Source organism: Notolepis coatsorum (assembly GCF_963971535.1).
Source record: "Notolepis coatsorum genome assembly, chromosome: 15".
Taxonomy (NCBI): Eukaryota; Metazoa; Chordata; class Actinopteri; order Aulopiformes; family Paralepididae; genus Notolepis; species Notolepis coatsorum.
This window is the reverse complement of record NC_140179.1, coordinates 16,848,690-16,866,189: the sequence shown is the minus strand read 5'-3', so window position 1 is coordinate 16,866,189 and position 17,500 is coordinate 16,848,690. Positions and strand designations below refer to the sequence as shown.

The window sequence follows — 17,500 nt, the reverse complement described above, 5'->3', positions numbered from 1 at the left end:
TCTCTCCTCCTCTCTTTGCTCTCTCCCCTCTCTCCTCTCTCTCCCCTCTCTCCTCCTCTCACCTCTCTCTCCTCTCTCTGCTCTCTCCTCTCACCTCTCTCCTCTCTCCTCCCCTCTCTCCTCCCCTCTCTCCTCTCTCTCCTCTCACCTCTCTCCTCTCCCCTCTCTCTCCTCTTTCTCCTCTCACCTCTCTCTCTCCTCTCATCTCCTCTCCTCTCTCCTCTCTCTCCTATCACCTCTTTCTCCTCTCTCTCCTCTCACCTCTCTCTCCTCTCCTCTCCTCTCCTCCTCTCCTCTCACCTCTCTCCTCTCCCCTCTCTCTCCTATCACCTCTCTCTCCTCTCTCTCCTCTCACCTCTCTCTCCTCTCCTTTCCTCTCTCCTCTCACCTCTCTCCTCTCCCCTCTCTCTCCTCTCACCTCTCTCCTCTCCCCTCTCTCTCTCTTCTCATCTCCTCTTCTCTCCTCTCTCCTCTCTCCTCTCACCTCTCTCCTCTCACCTCTCTCCTCTCCCCTCTCTCTCCTCTCTCCTCTCACCTCTCTCTCCTCTCCCCTCTCTCTCCTCTCTCTCTCCCCTTTCTCTCCTCTCATCTCCTCTCCTCTCTCCTCTCTCTCTCCCCTCTCTCTCTCCTCTCCTCTCTCTCCTCTCACCTCTCTCTCCTCTCACCTCTCTCATCTCCCCTCTCTCTCCTCTCTCTCATCTCACCTCTCTCCCCTCTCTCCTCCCCTCTCTCCTCCCCTCTCTCTCCTCTCTTTTCTCACCTCTCTCTCCCCTCTCTCCTCTCTCTCACCTCTCTCTCCCCTCTCCTCCACTCTCCCCTCTCTCACCTCTCTCATCCCCTCTCTGCTCTCTCCTCCCCTCTCTCCTCTCTTCTCTCCTCTCTCTCACCTCTCTCCTCCTCTCTCCCCTCTCTCACCTCTCCTCTCTCCTCTCCTCTCTCTCCTCCCCTCTCTCCTCTCCTCTCTCACCTCTCTCACCTCTCTCCTCTCCCCTCTCTCTCTCTCCTCTCCTCTCTCTCCTCTCTCCTCTCTCCGCTCTCTCCTCTCTCACCTCTCTCCTCTCTCCTCTCTCTCCTCTCTCCTCTCTCCTCTCTCTCCTCTCTCACCTCTCTCCTCTCTCCTCTCTCTCCTCTCTCTCCTCTCTCACCTCTCTCTCACCTCTCTCTCCTCTGTCTCCTCTCTCTCCTCTCTCCTCTCTCACCTCTCCTCTCTCTCCTCCCCTCTCTCCCCTCTCTCCCCTCTCTCCCCTCTATCCTCTCTCTCCTCTCTCTCCTCTCTCTCCTCTCCTCTCTCTCCCCTCTCTCTCCTCTCTCTCCTCTTCTCTCTCTCCTCTCTCTCCTCTCTCCTCTCATCTCCTCTCTCACCTCTCTCCTCTCCTCTCTCACCTCTCTCCTCCCCTCTCTCCTCTCTCTCCTCTCTCCTCTCATCTCCTCTCTCACCTCTCTCCTCTCTCTCCTCTCCTCTCTCACCTCTCTCCCCTCTCTCTGCTCTCTCTGCTCTCTCCTCCCCTCTCTCACCTCTCTCTCCTCTCTCACCTCTCTCTCCTCTCACCTCTCACCTCTCCCCTCTCTCCCCTCTCTCCTCCTCTCACCTCCCTCACCTCTCTCTCCTCTCACCTCTCTCTCTCTCCTCTCTCTCCTCTCTCCTCTCTCACCTCTCTCTCCTCTCTCTCCTCTCTCCGCTATCTCTCTCCTCTCTCTCTCCTCTCTCACCTCTCTCTCCTCTCTCCTCTCTCTCCTCTCTCTCCTCTCTCCTCTCTCACCTCTCTCCTCTCTCCTCTCTCTCCTCTCTCACCTCTCTCCTCTCTCTCCTCTCACCTCTCTCCCCTCTCTCTTCCCCTCTTGCCCCTCTCTCCTCTCTCTCCTCCCCTCTCTCCTCTCTCTCCTCTCCTCTCTCACCTCTCTCACCTCTCTCCTCTCTCCTCTCCTCTCCTCTCTCTCCTCCCTCTCCTCTCCTCTCCTCTCCTCTCTCACCTCTCTCCCCTCTCTCCTCCCCTCTCTCCTCTCTCTCCTCTCCTCTCTCACCTCTCTCCTCCCCTCTCTCCTCTCTCTCCTCTCCTCTCTCACCTCTCTCACCTCTCTCCCTTCTCTCTGCTCTCTCCTCCCCTCTCTCCTCCCCGCTCTCCTCTCCCCTCTCTCCCCTCTCTCTCTCCTCTCACCTCTCTCTCTCACCTCTCTCTCCTCTCTCTCCTCTCTCTCCTCTCTCCGCTCTCTCTCTCCTCTCTCTCTCTCCTCTCTCCTCTCTCTCCTCTCTCTCCTCTCTTCACCTCTCTCCTCTCTCTCCTCTCTCACCTCTCTCCTCTCCTCTCCTACCTCTCTCTCCTCTCTTCCCCTCTCTCCTCTCTCTCCTCTCCGCTCTCACCTCTCTCTCCTCTCTCTCCTCTCCCCTCTCTCCTCTCTCTCCTCTCCGCTCTCTCCTCTCCTCTCCTCTCTCACCTCTCTCTCTCCTCTCTCCTCTCTCTCCTCTCTCTCCTCTCTTCCCCTCTCTCCCCTATCTCCTCTTTCTCTCTCCTCTCTCACCTCTCTCACCTCTCTCCTCTCTCTCCTCTCTCCTCTCCTCTCCTCTCTCTCCTCCCTCTCCTCTCCTCTCTCACCTATCTCTCCTCTCTCCTCTCTCTCCTCTCCTCTCTCTCCTCCCTCTCCTCTCTCACCTCTCTCCTCTCTCTCCTCTCTCACCTCTCTCCTCCCCTCCCTCCTCTCTCTCCTCTCCTCTCTCTCCTCTCCTCTCTCACCTCTCTCCTCCCCTCTCTCCTCTCTCTCCTCTCTCACCCCTCTCCTCCCCTCTCTCCTCCCTCTCCTCTCCTCTCTCTCCTCTCTCTCCTCTCTCCTCTCCTCTCCTCTCTCACCTCTATCCTCTCTCTCCTCTCCTCTCTCACCTCTCTCCTCCCCTCTCTCCTCTCTCTCCTCTCCTCTCTCACCTCTCTCACCTCTCTCCCTTCTCTCTGCTCTCTCCTCCCCTCTCTCCTCCCCTCTCTCCTCTCTCACCCCTCTCCCCTCTCTCCCTTCTCTCTGCTCTCTCCTCCCCTCTCTCCTCTCTCTCTCTCCTCTCTCTCCTTTCCTCTCTCTCCTCTCTCCTCTCTCACCTCTCTCTCCTCTCTCACCTCTCTCTCCTCTCTCTCCTCTCACATCTCTCTCCTCTCTCCTCTCCTCTCTCCTCTCCTCTCTCCTCTCTCCTCTCTCCTCTCTCCTCTCACCTCTCACCTCTCCCCTCTCTCACCTCTCTCTGCTCTCTCCTCCCCTCTCTCCCCTCTCACCTCTCTCCCCTCTCTCCTCTCTCCCCTCTCACCTCTCTCTGCTCTCTCTCTCTCCTCTCTCCTCCTCTCACCTCTCTCCTCCTCCCCTCTCTCCTCCCTCTCCTCTCCTCTCTCTCCTCTCTCTCCTCTCTCCTCTCCTCTCCTCTCTCACCTCTATCCTCTCTCTCCTCTCCTCTCTCACCTCTCTCCTCCCCTCTCTCCTCTCTCTCCTCTCCTCTCTCACCTCTCTCACCTCTCTCCCTTCTCTCTGCTCTCTCCTCCCCTCTCTCCTCCCCTCTCTCCTCTCTCACCTCTCTCCCCTCTCTCCCTTTTCTCTGCTCTCTCCTCCCCTCTCTCTTCTCTCTCTCTCCTCTCTCTCCTTTCCTCTCTCTCCTCTCTCCTCTCTCACCTCTCTCTCCTCTCTCACCTCTCTCTCCTCTCTCTCCTCTCACCTCTCTCTCCTCTCTCCTCTCCTCTCTCCTCTCCTCTCTCCTCTCTCCTCTCTCCTCTCACCTCTCACCTCTCCCCTCTCTCACCTCTCTCTGCTCTCTCCTCCCCTCTCTCCCCTCTCACCTCTCTCCCCTCTCTCCTCTCTCCCCTCTCACCTCTCTCTCCTCTCTCTCTCTCTCCTCTCTCCTCCTCTCACCTCTCTCCTCTCTCACCTCTCTCCTCCCCTCTCTCCTCTCTCCTCCTCTCTCCTCCCCTCTCTCCCCTCTCTCCCCTCTCCCCTCTCTCTCTGACAGATGGTAAAGACTACTGGAGGACCAGAGTTTGCTGCAGCGGTCAGTAGTCCAGCTCTGACCTGTGGTGCAGTGTCTCTGCTACAGGAGCATCTGACCGAGGAGGAGAGGGAGCTGTGGAGCTTGCTGGGGCCCAACTGGACTCTACACCGGTCAGTCTCTGTGTGTGTGTGTGTGTGTGTGTGTGTGTGTGTGTGTGTGTGTGTGTGTGTGTGTGTGTGTGTGTGTGTGTGTGTGTGTGTGTGTGTGTGTGTAGGTAAACCGACGTTTGAGGTCGCAGAAGGCTGACTCTGCCCGCGGCGACCATTCAAAGCCAGGGAGAGAGGCCTTAGTGAGAGCTGTTAGAGGATTGACTAAGGTGCTGAAATTGCAAATAAAACGCCTGTAAAAATTTGCAAAGCCCAAAAACCGCTGTAACTCCTTGAGCGACGAAGGGCGTGGCCAGTCCAAGACTGCACTCACCTTGGCTGGATCCATGCGAAGATCACCCTTTGTCAACACAAAGCCCAGGAAGGAAATGGTGTCAGTGTGAAACTGCCTTAACAAATAGCTGATGTTTGAGGAGACGCTGTAGCACCTCACGAACGTGCAGTTGGTGTTGCACCATATTGCGAGAAAAAATTTGGATGTCATCTAAGTACACAAATACTGACACCCCAATTAAATCCTGCAGCACGTCGTTAACCAGGGCTTGGAAAACTGCCGGAGCATTAGCTAAACCAAAGGGCATGACTAAATACTCATAATGCCCATTAGGCGTGTTAAATGCAGTTTTCCACTCGTCTCCCTCCCTAATCCTGGCCAGGTTGTATGCATTACGTAAGTCAAGTTTAGAGAAGACCTGTGCCCCCTGTAAGCACTCAAAGGCGGTGTCCATGAGAGGCAAAGGGTAGCGGTTCTTGATCGAAAAATCGTTCAATCCCCTATAATCTATGCACAGCCTCTGACTACCATCTTTCTTAGCAACAAAAAAGAAGCCAGCGCCTGCAGGAGATGTGAACGGACGAATATGCCCCGCGGACAGTGCCTCTCGAATGTAAGTGTTCATGGACACTGTCTATGGGCGAGAGAGAGAAAACATCCGCCCACGGGGTGGAGAGGTACCAGGTGGAAGATTAATGGGACAGTTGTAAGGTCTATGAGGCGGTAGTGCGTTAGCATGCGTTTGACTAAAAACGTCCGCCAGGTCACAATAGACGGCAGGTACCCCTGCTAAATCGGGGTTGGGAGATAAGACGGAGTCTGCAACGCTCACCATCATCCTGGAGAGAGACAAAATAGGGGAGGGGGAAGGGGCGGGTAGCCCAATTAATACAAGGGTTATGCATAGCAAGCCAGGGGTGGCCTAGCACAATCATGGAGCAGGGAGACATGACAACAAAAAAATCTAACAATTCCCACCAATTACCCGACACCTGCACCCGTAGCTGCCCAGTGCGCTGGGTAATGACTCCACAGCCCAGAGGTTGACCATCCAAAGATTGGACAGGAATAGGTACCTGTAGGGTTTCCAAGGGAACCCCCCACTCAAGTGCCAATCCCTCATGAATTAAATTGCCCGCTGCCCCAGAATCCACCAAAGCCCTGGTAGTCCCCCCACCCAACCGTGATATTCCAAAAAGTGTGTGGTGGTGTGTAGCTTCTATTTAAAGTGTCTGATGTTGTGTAGCTTCTATTTAAAGTGAGTGATGGTGTGTAGCTTCTATTTAAAGTGTGTGTTGGTGTGTAGCTTCTATTTAAAGTGTGTGATGGTGTGTAGCTTCTATTTAAAGTGTGTGATGGTGTGTAGCTTCTATTTAAAGTGTGTGATGGTGTGTAGCTTCTATTTAAAGTGTGTGATGGTGTGTAGCTTCTATTTAAAGTGTGTGATGGTGTGTAGCTTCTATTTAAAGTGTCTGATGGTGTGTAGCTTCTATTTAAAGTGTGTGATGGTGTGTATTTAAAGTGTGTGATGGTGTGTATTTAAAGTGTGTGATGGTCTGGGATAGTTTTACAACAAGCCTGGCTCTTTGTCCAGATCTCAACTCAGTGAATCTGTGGCGCCATATGCCCCCGTCTTCGCGGACGGATGGGAGCCTGGAGATGCAGACGGTCAGCGGCTGGACGACCCGGTGGAGACTCAACACCGGCAGGACGCCTCCGGTGGCGAGGCGGGAAACAGGCAGGAGGTAGGAGACGATTATCAGAGGAAGTCCGAAAATACAAACACTTATCCTGTTAATCTGTAGACCGTTTTCGCCTAAAGGTACATGCCTAAGTAAATGGAAGATTGCTCCACTTCTGCAAGGTCAATTTACATGTTCTTGGTATCTAGGAACATCTAGGGACCTGGGGGTATGTATTTCCAGTGTCAGAGATATTGTGGCTGAGTAAATTGTAATGAATAAATGTATTATGATCAATTATGATTTATGATTTTTGCATATTTGATCATGTTAAATCTGCGGGGCACGAGAAAATGCTCACTGAGCTCATTCACCACCTTATTGAGATCATGTGTACAAAAAATCTAAGCAAATGAACCGCGGGAAGATGATTAAACAGAAGGATTTGTAGATACAGTAATTAATGATAATCGACTTTAATTATAAATTCATATTTGACCTTGAACTTGACCTTGACCTTATTATGGCCAAATCATACATCTATGGATAGGGAAAATGCTCCTCCTTCCAATGGCAGGGTTGAATCTGGATTTAGTCATTTCTTGCGTTTTTTACGATAATTAGCATTTCCGATACATTTGTATTTCCGATAAAACATAGAAAACATCGGTAAAAATGAAAATATACACTTTGACTACTGTTTTTGATAGGGTTATCGCGTCTCGCTCTGCCTACTGAGATAAAGGGCAGAGCGGATGCGTGGCCACGTCAAATGCACCCCCTGAGGTCCCGTAAGTCCCAGCCAGGGAGGAGGGGAGTCCCGTCCACCCGCCCGTCCTAACGAAGGGGGGGAGGCAGTCAACTCCAACCAAAGTGCGAAAAAGGGGAACCAGGCACCCCCAAACGCACAGCGCAAGCGGGACCACGTGTGACACAGCACCCCACGGTCCACACCCACACACTCCTGCTAGCGGGATGCAGGAGAGGTCCCGGACCTCAGGACCGCCTGGGAGACAGAACCCCCAGTCATGTCCATGAGGTAAAACCTAACGAAAGGACTCGGGGGGGACCAGGAGGCCGTAGTAGTAGTACAGATGTCCTCCACAGAGGCCCCCCCCAACAGGGCAGCAGAGGCCGCCACACCACGAGTGGAGTGCGCCCTGACACCCCCGGGGGGAACCTGTCCAGCCAACGTGTAGCAAAGGGCAATGCCCTCGCACAACCAATGTGACAGGCGCTGCTTGGACAGCGTCTTACCCGTGCGAGGGCCACCGTAACAAATAAACAGTTGATTGGAAGCCCTGAGATCCCGCGTGCGACTAACACGACAGGCATGGACAGGACACGACAGGTGAAGGCTCACCTCCAACCCACTAGCGTGAGGAGGAGGGCGAAACGCCTGAAGCACAATATCCCAGGAGCGACAAGAGCTCCGGATATTCTTTGGCACGAAGGCCGGATCAGGCCACAGAGTCGCCTGCTATCGGCCCGAATAGACAGGTACTCCGACCGCACTGAGAGAGCACATGGCATTTAGCGGGGGTGATGGCCCAAAAAAGGAACGCAGTCGTAAGACAGACGATCCAATGGCGCCCGCTCAAGAGGCTCAAACGGGGCCCCCAACAGCCTTTCCAGAACAGTTGGAAGTCCCGACTCGGAGACAGAGAACGTTCCACAGGCTTGAGACGCCATGCGCCAAGCAAGAACGTCCCACGAGAGGGTGGCTGAACAGTGTTCTGCCCTCAAAGCCCACATGACAAGAAGATATAGCTGCGGCATATACCTTCACTGTCGAGGCCGACCGCCCATCCAGGATAGACTATAGAAGGACAGAACCGAGTCCAGGGGGCATGACACCGGGTCCAAGCCCCCAACCTCACACCACTCTCGAACCATACGCCACTTCCCTGCGTAAGCCGCGGTAGTGGACGGAGCACGCACGTTCCGGATGGCGTTAACCACAGAAGAGTTAATACGCATTCACCCTTTCAGCACCCAAGCCCAGAGGCTGCCCCAGAACAGGAGGCAGAACAGAGTTCCGCGTGCCTGAGAGAGGGCCCGTGGTCACCACGGAACAGGCCATGGCGGGGCCACCAAGAGCTGAATCAGGGCCGGGAACCACACAGCCGAGCACCGGCCCGGCGCGACCAGGATCAAAGTCCCGCGCTCCTGATGTACCCGCCCCAACAGCTGAGCTATCAGGTGTATGGGGGGGGAACACGCACAGAATCGTGTGTGTTACTGTAACAACATGCTGATGACTCTGTGTTACTGTAACAACATGCTGATGAATCTGTGTTACTGTAACAACATGCTGATGAATCTGTGTTACTGTAACAACATGCTGATGACTCTGTGTTACTGTAACAACATGATGATGAATCTGTGTTACTGTAACAACATGCTGATGAATCTGTGTTACTGTAACAACATGCTGATGAATCTGTGTTACTGTAACAACATGCTGATGACTCTGTGTTACTGTAACAACATGATGATGAATCTGTGTTACTGTAACAACATGTTGATGACTCTGTGTTACTGTAACAACATGTTGATGACTCTGTGTTACTGTAACAACATGCTGATGATGACTCTGTGTTACTGTAACAACATGCTGATGATGACTCTGTGTTACTGTAACAACATGATGATGACTCTGTGTTACTGTAACAACATGCTGATGACTCTGTGTTACTGTAACAACATGCTGATGACTCTGTGTTACTGTAACAACATGCTGATGACTCTGTGTTACTGTAACAACATGCTGATGACTCTGTGTTACTGTAACAACATGCTGATGACTCTGTGTTACTGTAACAACATGATGATGAATCTGTGTTACTGTAACAACATGCTGATGACTCTGTGTTACTGTAACAACATGCTGATGACTCTGTGTTACTGTAACAACATGTTGATGACTCTGTGTTACTGTAACAACATGCTGATGACTCTGTGTTACTGTAACAACATGCTGATGACTCTGTGTTACTGTAACAACATGCTGATGACTCTGTGTTACTGTAACAACATGCTGATGACTCTGTGTTACTGTAACAACATGCTGATGTGTGATTTGTTGTCTGCAGGACACAGCTGGACAGACAACAGACTCCTCTCTGCAACCAGCAGATGAGTAAGTATTCAGAGATAGAAAACAACACAACATGGTAACAACATGGTTTTCAGGCGTTCACGTAATCAATTCAATCAAAGCTTATAAGTCACAACTTTGATTATTTGAGGTTAACAGTTATTGCCTCAATTATTCCACTGTTTTAACGGATGTATTTAATAATACTGGAGTATAGTGCTATGTGTAGGCTGACCCAAAGAGTCCTATTGGTTGGGTAACTTGAAGCCCGCCCCTGGGTTGGGTTAGAGTTTGACTGACATGTCTTTGTGCCTCTCAGGAACAGCACTGAACTTCCACCGGAGGGCGAGAGGCTCTTCTGCTGCAGTTATGACTTTGTGGCGAGAAACAGCAGTGAGCTGTCTGTGCTGCACGGAGAGACCCTCGAGGTAGGGCTTCTAACTAGAGACCCTCGAGGTAGGGCTTCTAACTAGAGACCCTCGAGGTAGGGCTTCTAACTAGAGACCCTCGAGGTAGGGCTTCTAACTAGAGACCCTCGAGGTAGGGCTTCTAACTAGAGACCCTCGAGGTAGGGCTTCTAACTGTCTGTGCTGCACGGAGAGACCCTCGAGGTAGGGCTTCTAACTAGAGACCCTCGAGGTAGGGCTTCTAACTAGAGACCCTCGAGGTAGGGCTTCTAACTGTCTGTGCTGCACGGAGAGACCCTCGAGGTAGGGCTTCTAACTAGAGACCCTCGAGGTAGGGCTTCTAACTGTCTGTGCTGCACGGAGAGACCCTCGAGGTAGGGCTTCTAACTAGAGACCCTCGAGGTAGGGCTTCTAACTGTCTGTGCTGCACGGAGAGACCCTCGAGGTAGGGCTTCTAACTAGAGACCCTCGAGGTAGGGCTTCTAACTGTCTGTGCTGCACGGAGAGACCCTCGAGGTAGGGCTTCTAACTAGAGACCCTCGAGGTAGGGCTTCTAACTGTCTGTGCTGCACGGAGAGACCCTCGAGGTAGGGCTTCTAACTAGAGACCCTCGAGGTAGGGCTTCTAACTGTCTGTGCTGCACGGAGAGACCCTCGAGGTAGGGCTTCTAACTAGAGACCCTCGAGGTAGGGCTTCTAACTGTCTGTGCTGCACGGAGAGACCCTCGAGGTAGGGCTTCTAACTAGAGACCCTCGAGGTAGGGCTTCTAACTGTCTGTGCTGCACGGAGAGACCCTCGAGGTAGGGCTTCTAACTAGAGACCCTCGAGGTAGGGCTTCTAACTAGAGACCCTCGGGGTAGGGCTTCTAACTGTCTGTGCTGCACGGAGAGACCCTCGAGGTAGGGCTTCTAACTAGAGACCCTCGAGGTAGGGCTTCTAACTAGAGACTAGAGACTAGAGGCTTCTAACTAGAGACTAGAGGTACAGCTTCTAACTAGAGACTAGAGGTACAGCTTCTAACTAGAGACTAGAGGTACAGCTTCTAACTAGAGACTAGAGACTAGAGGTACAGCTTCTAACTAGAGACTAGAGGTACAGCTTCTAACTAGAGACTAGAGACTAGAGGTACAGCTTCTAACTAGAGACTAGAGACTAGAGGTACAGCTTCTAACTAGAGACTAGAGGTACAGCTTCTAACTAGAGACTAGAGGTACAGCTTCTAACTAGAGACTAGAGACTAGAGGTACAGCTTCTAACTAGAGACTAGAGACTAGAGGTACAGCTTCTAACTAGAGACTAGAGACTAGAGGTACAGCTTCTAACTAGAGACTAGAGGTATTGCTATGATTATAGTTAGATAGTCTGGGAGCCAAAGCCTGATTTATAGGTGAACCTTGTTTTGTCGGTTGCCATTTTTTTTTTTTTGCAGTTTCTTGGAGCTTGGGGGTACCTCTTCAAAATACAAGAGGGTGCTCGGTGATATCCCTTGGGCATTTTCTGATATTAACCCCTTCATGCCCGAAAATGCCAAAATCACACACAAATAGAGATGTATGATATTGCATGCTGAATATAAATTAAATGCATCAAATTACATTCTCTTAATGTTTTTTCATACAAGGGGTGATGTGAAATTAATATTAACATTAATATTAACATGTAACATTTTCAGATATTAACCCCTTCATGCTCGAAAATGCCCAAATCCCACAAAAATTGAGATTTATGATATTGCATGCCGAATATAAATTAAATGCATCAAATTACATTCTCTTAATGTTTTTTCATACAAGGGGTGATGTGAAATTAATATTAACCCTTTCAAGCCAGGCCTGTAAAACAACTTTTGTACCAACTTTTGTCGTAACCCCCCCCCCCCTCCCCCTCTCTCTCCCCCCCAGGTCATCGAGTCGTCAAAGCGCTGGTGGAAGTGTCGTAACCGCTTTGAGCAGGTCGGCTTTGTTCCCTTCAACATCCTGGAGCCCCTGTCTGCCGTGAGCAACACAGAGGAGGACGGCCCTGTGGCTCTCAGAGGGTCAAAGGTGAGCAACACAGAGGAGGACGGCCCTGTGGCTCTCAGAGGGTCAAAGGTGAGCAACACAGAGGAGGACGGCCCTGTGGCTCTCAGAGGGTCAAAGGTGAGCAACACAGAGGAGGGCGGCCCTGTGGCTCTCAGAGGGTCAAAGGTGAGCAACACAGAGGAGGACGGCCCTGTGGCTCTCAGAGGGTCAAAGGTGAGCACCGCAGAGGAGGGGGGCCCTGTGGCTCTCAGAGGGTCAAAGGTGAGCATCACAGAGGAGGACGGCCCTGTGGCTCTCAGAGGGTCAAAGGTGAGCAACACAGAGGAGGGCGGCCCTGTGGCTATCAGAGGGTCAAAGGTGAGCAACGCAGAGGAGGGGGGCCCTGTGGCTCTCAGAGGGTCAAAGGTGAGCAACTCTTTATGTTACAGGTTCTTTAACTCTTTATGTTACATGTTATTTAACTCTTTATGTTACATCACAGGTTATTTAACTCTTTATGTTACAGGTTCTTTAACTCTTTATGTTACAGGTTCTTTAACTCTTTATGTTACAGGTTATTTAACTCTTTATGTTACGTCACAGGTTCTTTAACTCTTTATTTTACAGGTTCTTTAACTCTTTATGTTACAGGTTCTTTAACTCTTTCTGTTATGGGTTCTTTAACTCTTTATGTTACATCACAGGTTCTTTAACTCTTTATGTTATATCACAGGTTCTTTAACTCTTTATGTTATATCACAGGTTCTTTAACTCTTTGTTACAGGTTCTTTAACTCTTTATGTTACATCACAGGTTATTTAACTCTTTATGTTACAGGTTCTTTAACTCTTTGTGTTACAGGTTATTTAACTCTTTATGTTACAGGTTATTTAACTCTTTATGTTACATCACAGGTTATTTAACTCTTTCTGTTACAGGTTCTTTAACTCTTTATGTTACAGGTGCTTTAACTCTTTATATTACATCACAGGTTCTTTAACTCTTTATGTTACATCACAGGTTCTTTAACTCTTTAAGTTACAGGTTCTTTAACTCTTTATGTTACAGGTTCTTTAACTCTTTATGTTACAGGTTATTTAACTCTTTATGTTACAGGTTCTTTAACTCTTTATGTTACATCACAGGTTATTTAACTCTTTATGTTACAGGTTCTTTAACTATTTATGTTACATCACATGTTCTTTAAGTTAAAGAACCTGTGATGTAACATAAAGAGTTAAAGAACCTGTAACATAAAGAGTTAAAGAACCTGTGATGTAACATAAAGAGTTAAAGAAGCTGTGATGTAACATAAAGAGTTAAAGAACCTGTGATGTAAAATAAAGAGTTAAAGCACATGTAACATAAAGAGTTAAAGAACCTGTAACATAAAGAGTTAAAGAACCTGTAACATAAAGAGTTAAATAACCTGTGATGTAACATAAAGAGTTAAATAACCTGTGATGTAATATAAAGAGTTAAAGAACCTGTAACATAAAGAGTTAAAGAACCTGTAACAGAAAGAGTTAAATAACCTGTAACATAAAGAGTTAAAGAACCTGTAACATAAAGAGTTAAATAACCTGTAACATAAAGAGTTAAAGAACCTGTAACATAAAGAGTTAAAGAACCTGTGATGTAACATAAAGAGTTAAAGAACTTGTAACATAAAGAGTTAAAGAACCTGTAACATAAAGAGTTAAAGAACCTGTAACATAAAGAGATAAAGAGTTAAAGAACCTGTAACATAAAGAGTTAAAAAAACCTGTAACATAAAGAGTTAAATAACCTGTAACATAAAGAGTTAAAGAACCTGTAACATAAAGAGTTAAAGAACCTGTGATGTAACATAAAGAGTTAAAGAACATGTGATGTAACATAAAGAGTTAAATCACCTGTAACATAAAGAGTAAAGAACCTGTGATGTAACATAAAGAGTTAAAGAACCTGTAACATAAAGAGTTAAAGAACCTGTAACATAAAGAGTTAAATAACCTGTGATGTAACATAAAGAGTTAAAGAACCTGTGATGTAACATAAAGAGTTAAAGAACCTGCGATGTAACATAAAGAGTTAAAGAACCTGTGATGTAACATAAAGAGTTAAATAACCTGTAACATAAAGAGTTAAAGAACCTGTGATGTGACATAAAGAGTCAAAGAACCTGTAACATAAAGAGTTAAAGAACCTGTAACATAAAGAGTTAAAGAACCTGTGATGTAACAGAAAGAGTTAAATAACCTGTAACATAAAGAGTTAAAAAACCTGTAACATAAAGAGTTAAATAACCTGTAACATAAAGAGTTAAAGAACCTGTAACATAAAGAGTTAAAGAACCTGTAACATAAAGAGTTAAAGAACCTGTGATGTAACATAAAGAGTTAAAGAACTTGTAACATAAAGAGTTAAAGAACCTGTAACATAAAGAGTTAAAGAACCTGTAACATAAAGAGATAAAGAGTTAAAGAACCTGTAACATAAAGAGTTAAAGAACCTGTAACATAAAGAGTTAAAGAACCTGTGATGTAACATGAAGAGTTAAAGAACCTGTGATGGAACATAAAGAGTTAAAGAACCTGTAACATAAAGAGTTAAAGAACCTGTGATGTAACATAAAGAGTTAAATAACCTGTGATGTAACATAAAGAGTTAAAGAACATGTGATGTAACATAAAGAGTTAAAGAACCAGTAACTTAAAGAGTTAAAGAACCTGTAACATAAAGAGTTAAAGAACCTGTGATGTGACATAAAGAGTTAAAGAACCTGTAACATAAAGAGTTAAAGAACCTGTAACATAAAGAGTTAAATAACCTGTGATGTAACATAAAGAGTTAAATAACCTGTAACATAAAGAGTTAAAAAACCTGTAACATAAATAGTTAAAGAACCTGTAACATAAAGAGTTAAAGAACCTGTGATGTAACATAAAGAGTTAAAGAACCTGTAACATAAAGAGTTAAAGAACCTGTAACATAAAGAGTTAAAGAACCTGTGATGTAACATAAATAGTTAAAGAACCTGTAACATAAAGAGTTAAAGAACCTGTGATGTAACATAAAGAGTTAAAGAACATGTGATGTAACATAAAGAGTTAAATCACCTGTAACATAAAGAGTAAAGAACCTGTGATGTAACATAAAGAGTTAAAGAACCTGTAACATAAAGAGTTAAAGAACCTGTAACATAAAGAGTCAAATAACCTGTGATGTAACATAAAGAGTTAAAGAACCTGTGATGTAACATAAAGAGTTAAAGAACCTGCGATGTAACATAAAGAGTTAAAGAACCTGTGATGTAACATAAAGAGTTAAATAACCTGTAACATAAAGAGTTAAAGAACCTGTGATGTGACATAAAGAGTTAAAGAACCTGTAACATAAAGAGTTAAAGAACCTGTGATGTAACAGAAAGAGTTAAATAACCTGTAACATAAAGAGTTAAAAAAAAACTTTAACATAAATAGTTAAAGAACCTGTAACATAAAGAGTTAAAGAACCTGTGATGTAACATAAATAGTTAAAGAACCTGTAACATAAAGAGTTAAAGAACCTGTAACTTAAAGAGTCAAAGAACCTGTGATGTAACATAAAGAGTTAAAGAACCTGTAACATAAAGAGTTAAAGAACCTGTGATGTAACATAAAGAGTTAAAGAACATGTGATGTAACATAAAGAGTTAAATCACCTGTAACATAAAGAGTTAAAGAACCTGTAACATAAAAGTTTAAATAACCTGTAACATAAAGAGTTAAAGAACCTGTAACATAAAGAGTTAAAGAACCTGTGATATAACATAAAGAGTTAAAGAACCTGTAACATAAAGAGTTAAAGAACCTGTAACATAAAGAGTTAAAGGACCTGTAACATAAAGAGTTAAAGAACCTGTGATGTAACATAAAGAGTTAAATAACCTGTGACAAAGAGTTAAAGAACCTGTAACATAAATAGTTAAAGAACCTGTGATGTAACATAAAGAGTTAAATAACCTGTAACATAAAGAGTTAAAGAACCTGTAACATAAAGAGTTAAATAACCTGTGATGTAACATAAAGACTTAAAGAACCTGTGATGTAACATAAAGAGTTAAAGAACCTGTGATGTAACATAAAGAGTTAAATAACCTGTAATATAAAGAGTTAAATAACCTATAACATAAAGAGTTAAAGAACCTGTGATGTAACATAAAGAGTTAAAGAACCTGTAACATAAAGAGTTAAAGAACCTGTAACATAAAGAGTTAAAGAACCTGTGATGTAACATAACGAGTTAAAGAACCTGTGATGTAACATAAAGAGTTAAAGAACCTGTAACATAAAGAGTTAAAGAACCTGTGATGTAACATAAAGAGTTAAAGAACCTGTAACATAAAGAGTTAAAGAACCTGTGATGTAACATAAAGAGTTAAAGAACCTGTAACATAAAGAGTTAAAGAACCTGTGATGTAACATAAAGAGTTAAATAACCTGTAACATAAAGAGTTAAAGAACCTGTGATGTAACATAAAGAGTTAAATAACCTGTAACTTAAAGAGTTAAAGAACCTGTGATGTAACATAAAGAGTTAAAGAACCTGTAACATAAAGAGTTAAAGAACCTGTAACATAAAGAGTTAAAGACCTGTAACTTAACCTGTTACATCACAGGTTCTTTAACTCTTTGCTCAAATCAATGCTCATAAGGAATTCATTCCTCATCTATGAATGCATTATGCAACAGACCCAGGCTATAAATCCAACATTGTGATATACTTTATATTTACATCCAAACCAGGTGAACGGTGTAGGAATTAAATTTTTTACATATTTTTTTATCAAATGACTAACGGACCATGAGGGGACGTCCCCTCCCTTGTCTTCCCTCAACAGAAGCTGCCTCTAGCCCCTCCGGCCACGGGCCCAGCTGTGCAGCCCGCTACACAGCAGGGAGAAGGAGACAGAGGTAAACATGTTTAATATCATCAATCTGTTTAACTCTTTAATTGGCAAACCCGAGATTTTTGGTCGTTTATTCTTTTATTCGATATTTGTATTCATTATTCATCCAGGGACCTTGGTGTTACCATAGGGAATGAGTCTGAGATCGCCAAAGTGCAATACCGACCGCATCCAGCTAGACGGCGGTATCGAGCACCATTTGAAACCTTATATCTTGGCCTGTACAACGGTCAAATGTCTCCGGGCACAGTTTTCTGGGTCGGCCAGTCGAGCGGTTCTCCCGGTTGCATTGAAGTGCGTCAAATGCTCCTGATCCATATGTTGTGGTGGGTTATGTCGTGGACCAAATGGACATCGGATGGACCAGATGGCGATCAAACAATTGGAATATTATTTTTGGAATACCCCCGATCACAGGTAAGGACTATCTGACGTCAATTCTGACTTGATCGTGCAATGCTTTTATACCGATCGAGCTGATCAACGTTTTTAGTGTTCAATACGAATTCCGTTACTGGCAATCAAATAATCAGAAACGACCCCCCCGCCCCTTTAATGCATTCATGATGAAACATAATACCTGTTATATAGATTTGATTTGGGAATAGTAGCGTGTCCAGGCAAGAAACGGCAACATTTATAGTAGGATTCACGTATGAGGCTATAACACAGCCTTTCTGGAATATGTTTAATCATGTTTAATACCATCAATCTGTTTAATCAAGTTTAATATCATCAATCTGTTTAATCATGTTTAATATCATCAATCTGTTTAATCATGTTTAATATCATCAATCTGTTTAATCAAGTTTAATATCGTCAATCTGTTTAATCATGTTGAATATCATCAATCAATCAGAACAGTTGTTAGGGAGTACATGGTAGATACCATGTCTGGACTTTATATATTATGGGATGGAAACTGAGCCAGGATAGGGAGGGAGGCCCCCGGGGTCAAAGGTCTCCAAGTTCCAGGATCAAGGAA

At 45.7% G+C, this 17,500-nt stretch overlaps 1 protein-coding gene across 1 annotated transcript in view; it reads left to right on the top strand.

Moving 5' to 3' along the window:
- Nucleotides 1-17,500, top strand: part of eps8l1a (EPS8 signaling adaptor L1a) — a 37,907-nt gene that overhangs the window by 14,568 nt on the left and 5,839 nt on the right. The window contains exons 7-12 of the mRNA XM_084330288.1: nt 3,974-4,122; nt 5,988-6,138; nt 9,171-9,217; nt 9,495-9,603; nt 11,484-11,624; nt 16,447-16,519. Coding sequence (XP_084186414.1) covers nt 3,974-4,122; nt 5,988-6,138; nt 9,171-9,217; nt 9,495-9,603; nt 11,484-11,624; nt 16,447-16,519 — 670 coding nt within the window. The remainder of the gene's footprint in view (nt 1-3,973; nt 4,123-5,987; nt 6,139-9,170; nt 9,218-9,494; nt 9,604-11,483; nt 11,625-16,446; nt 16,520-17,500) is intronic.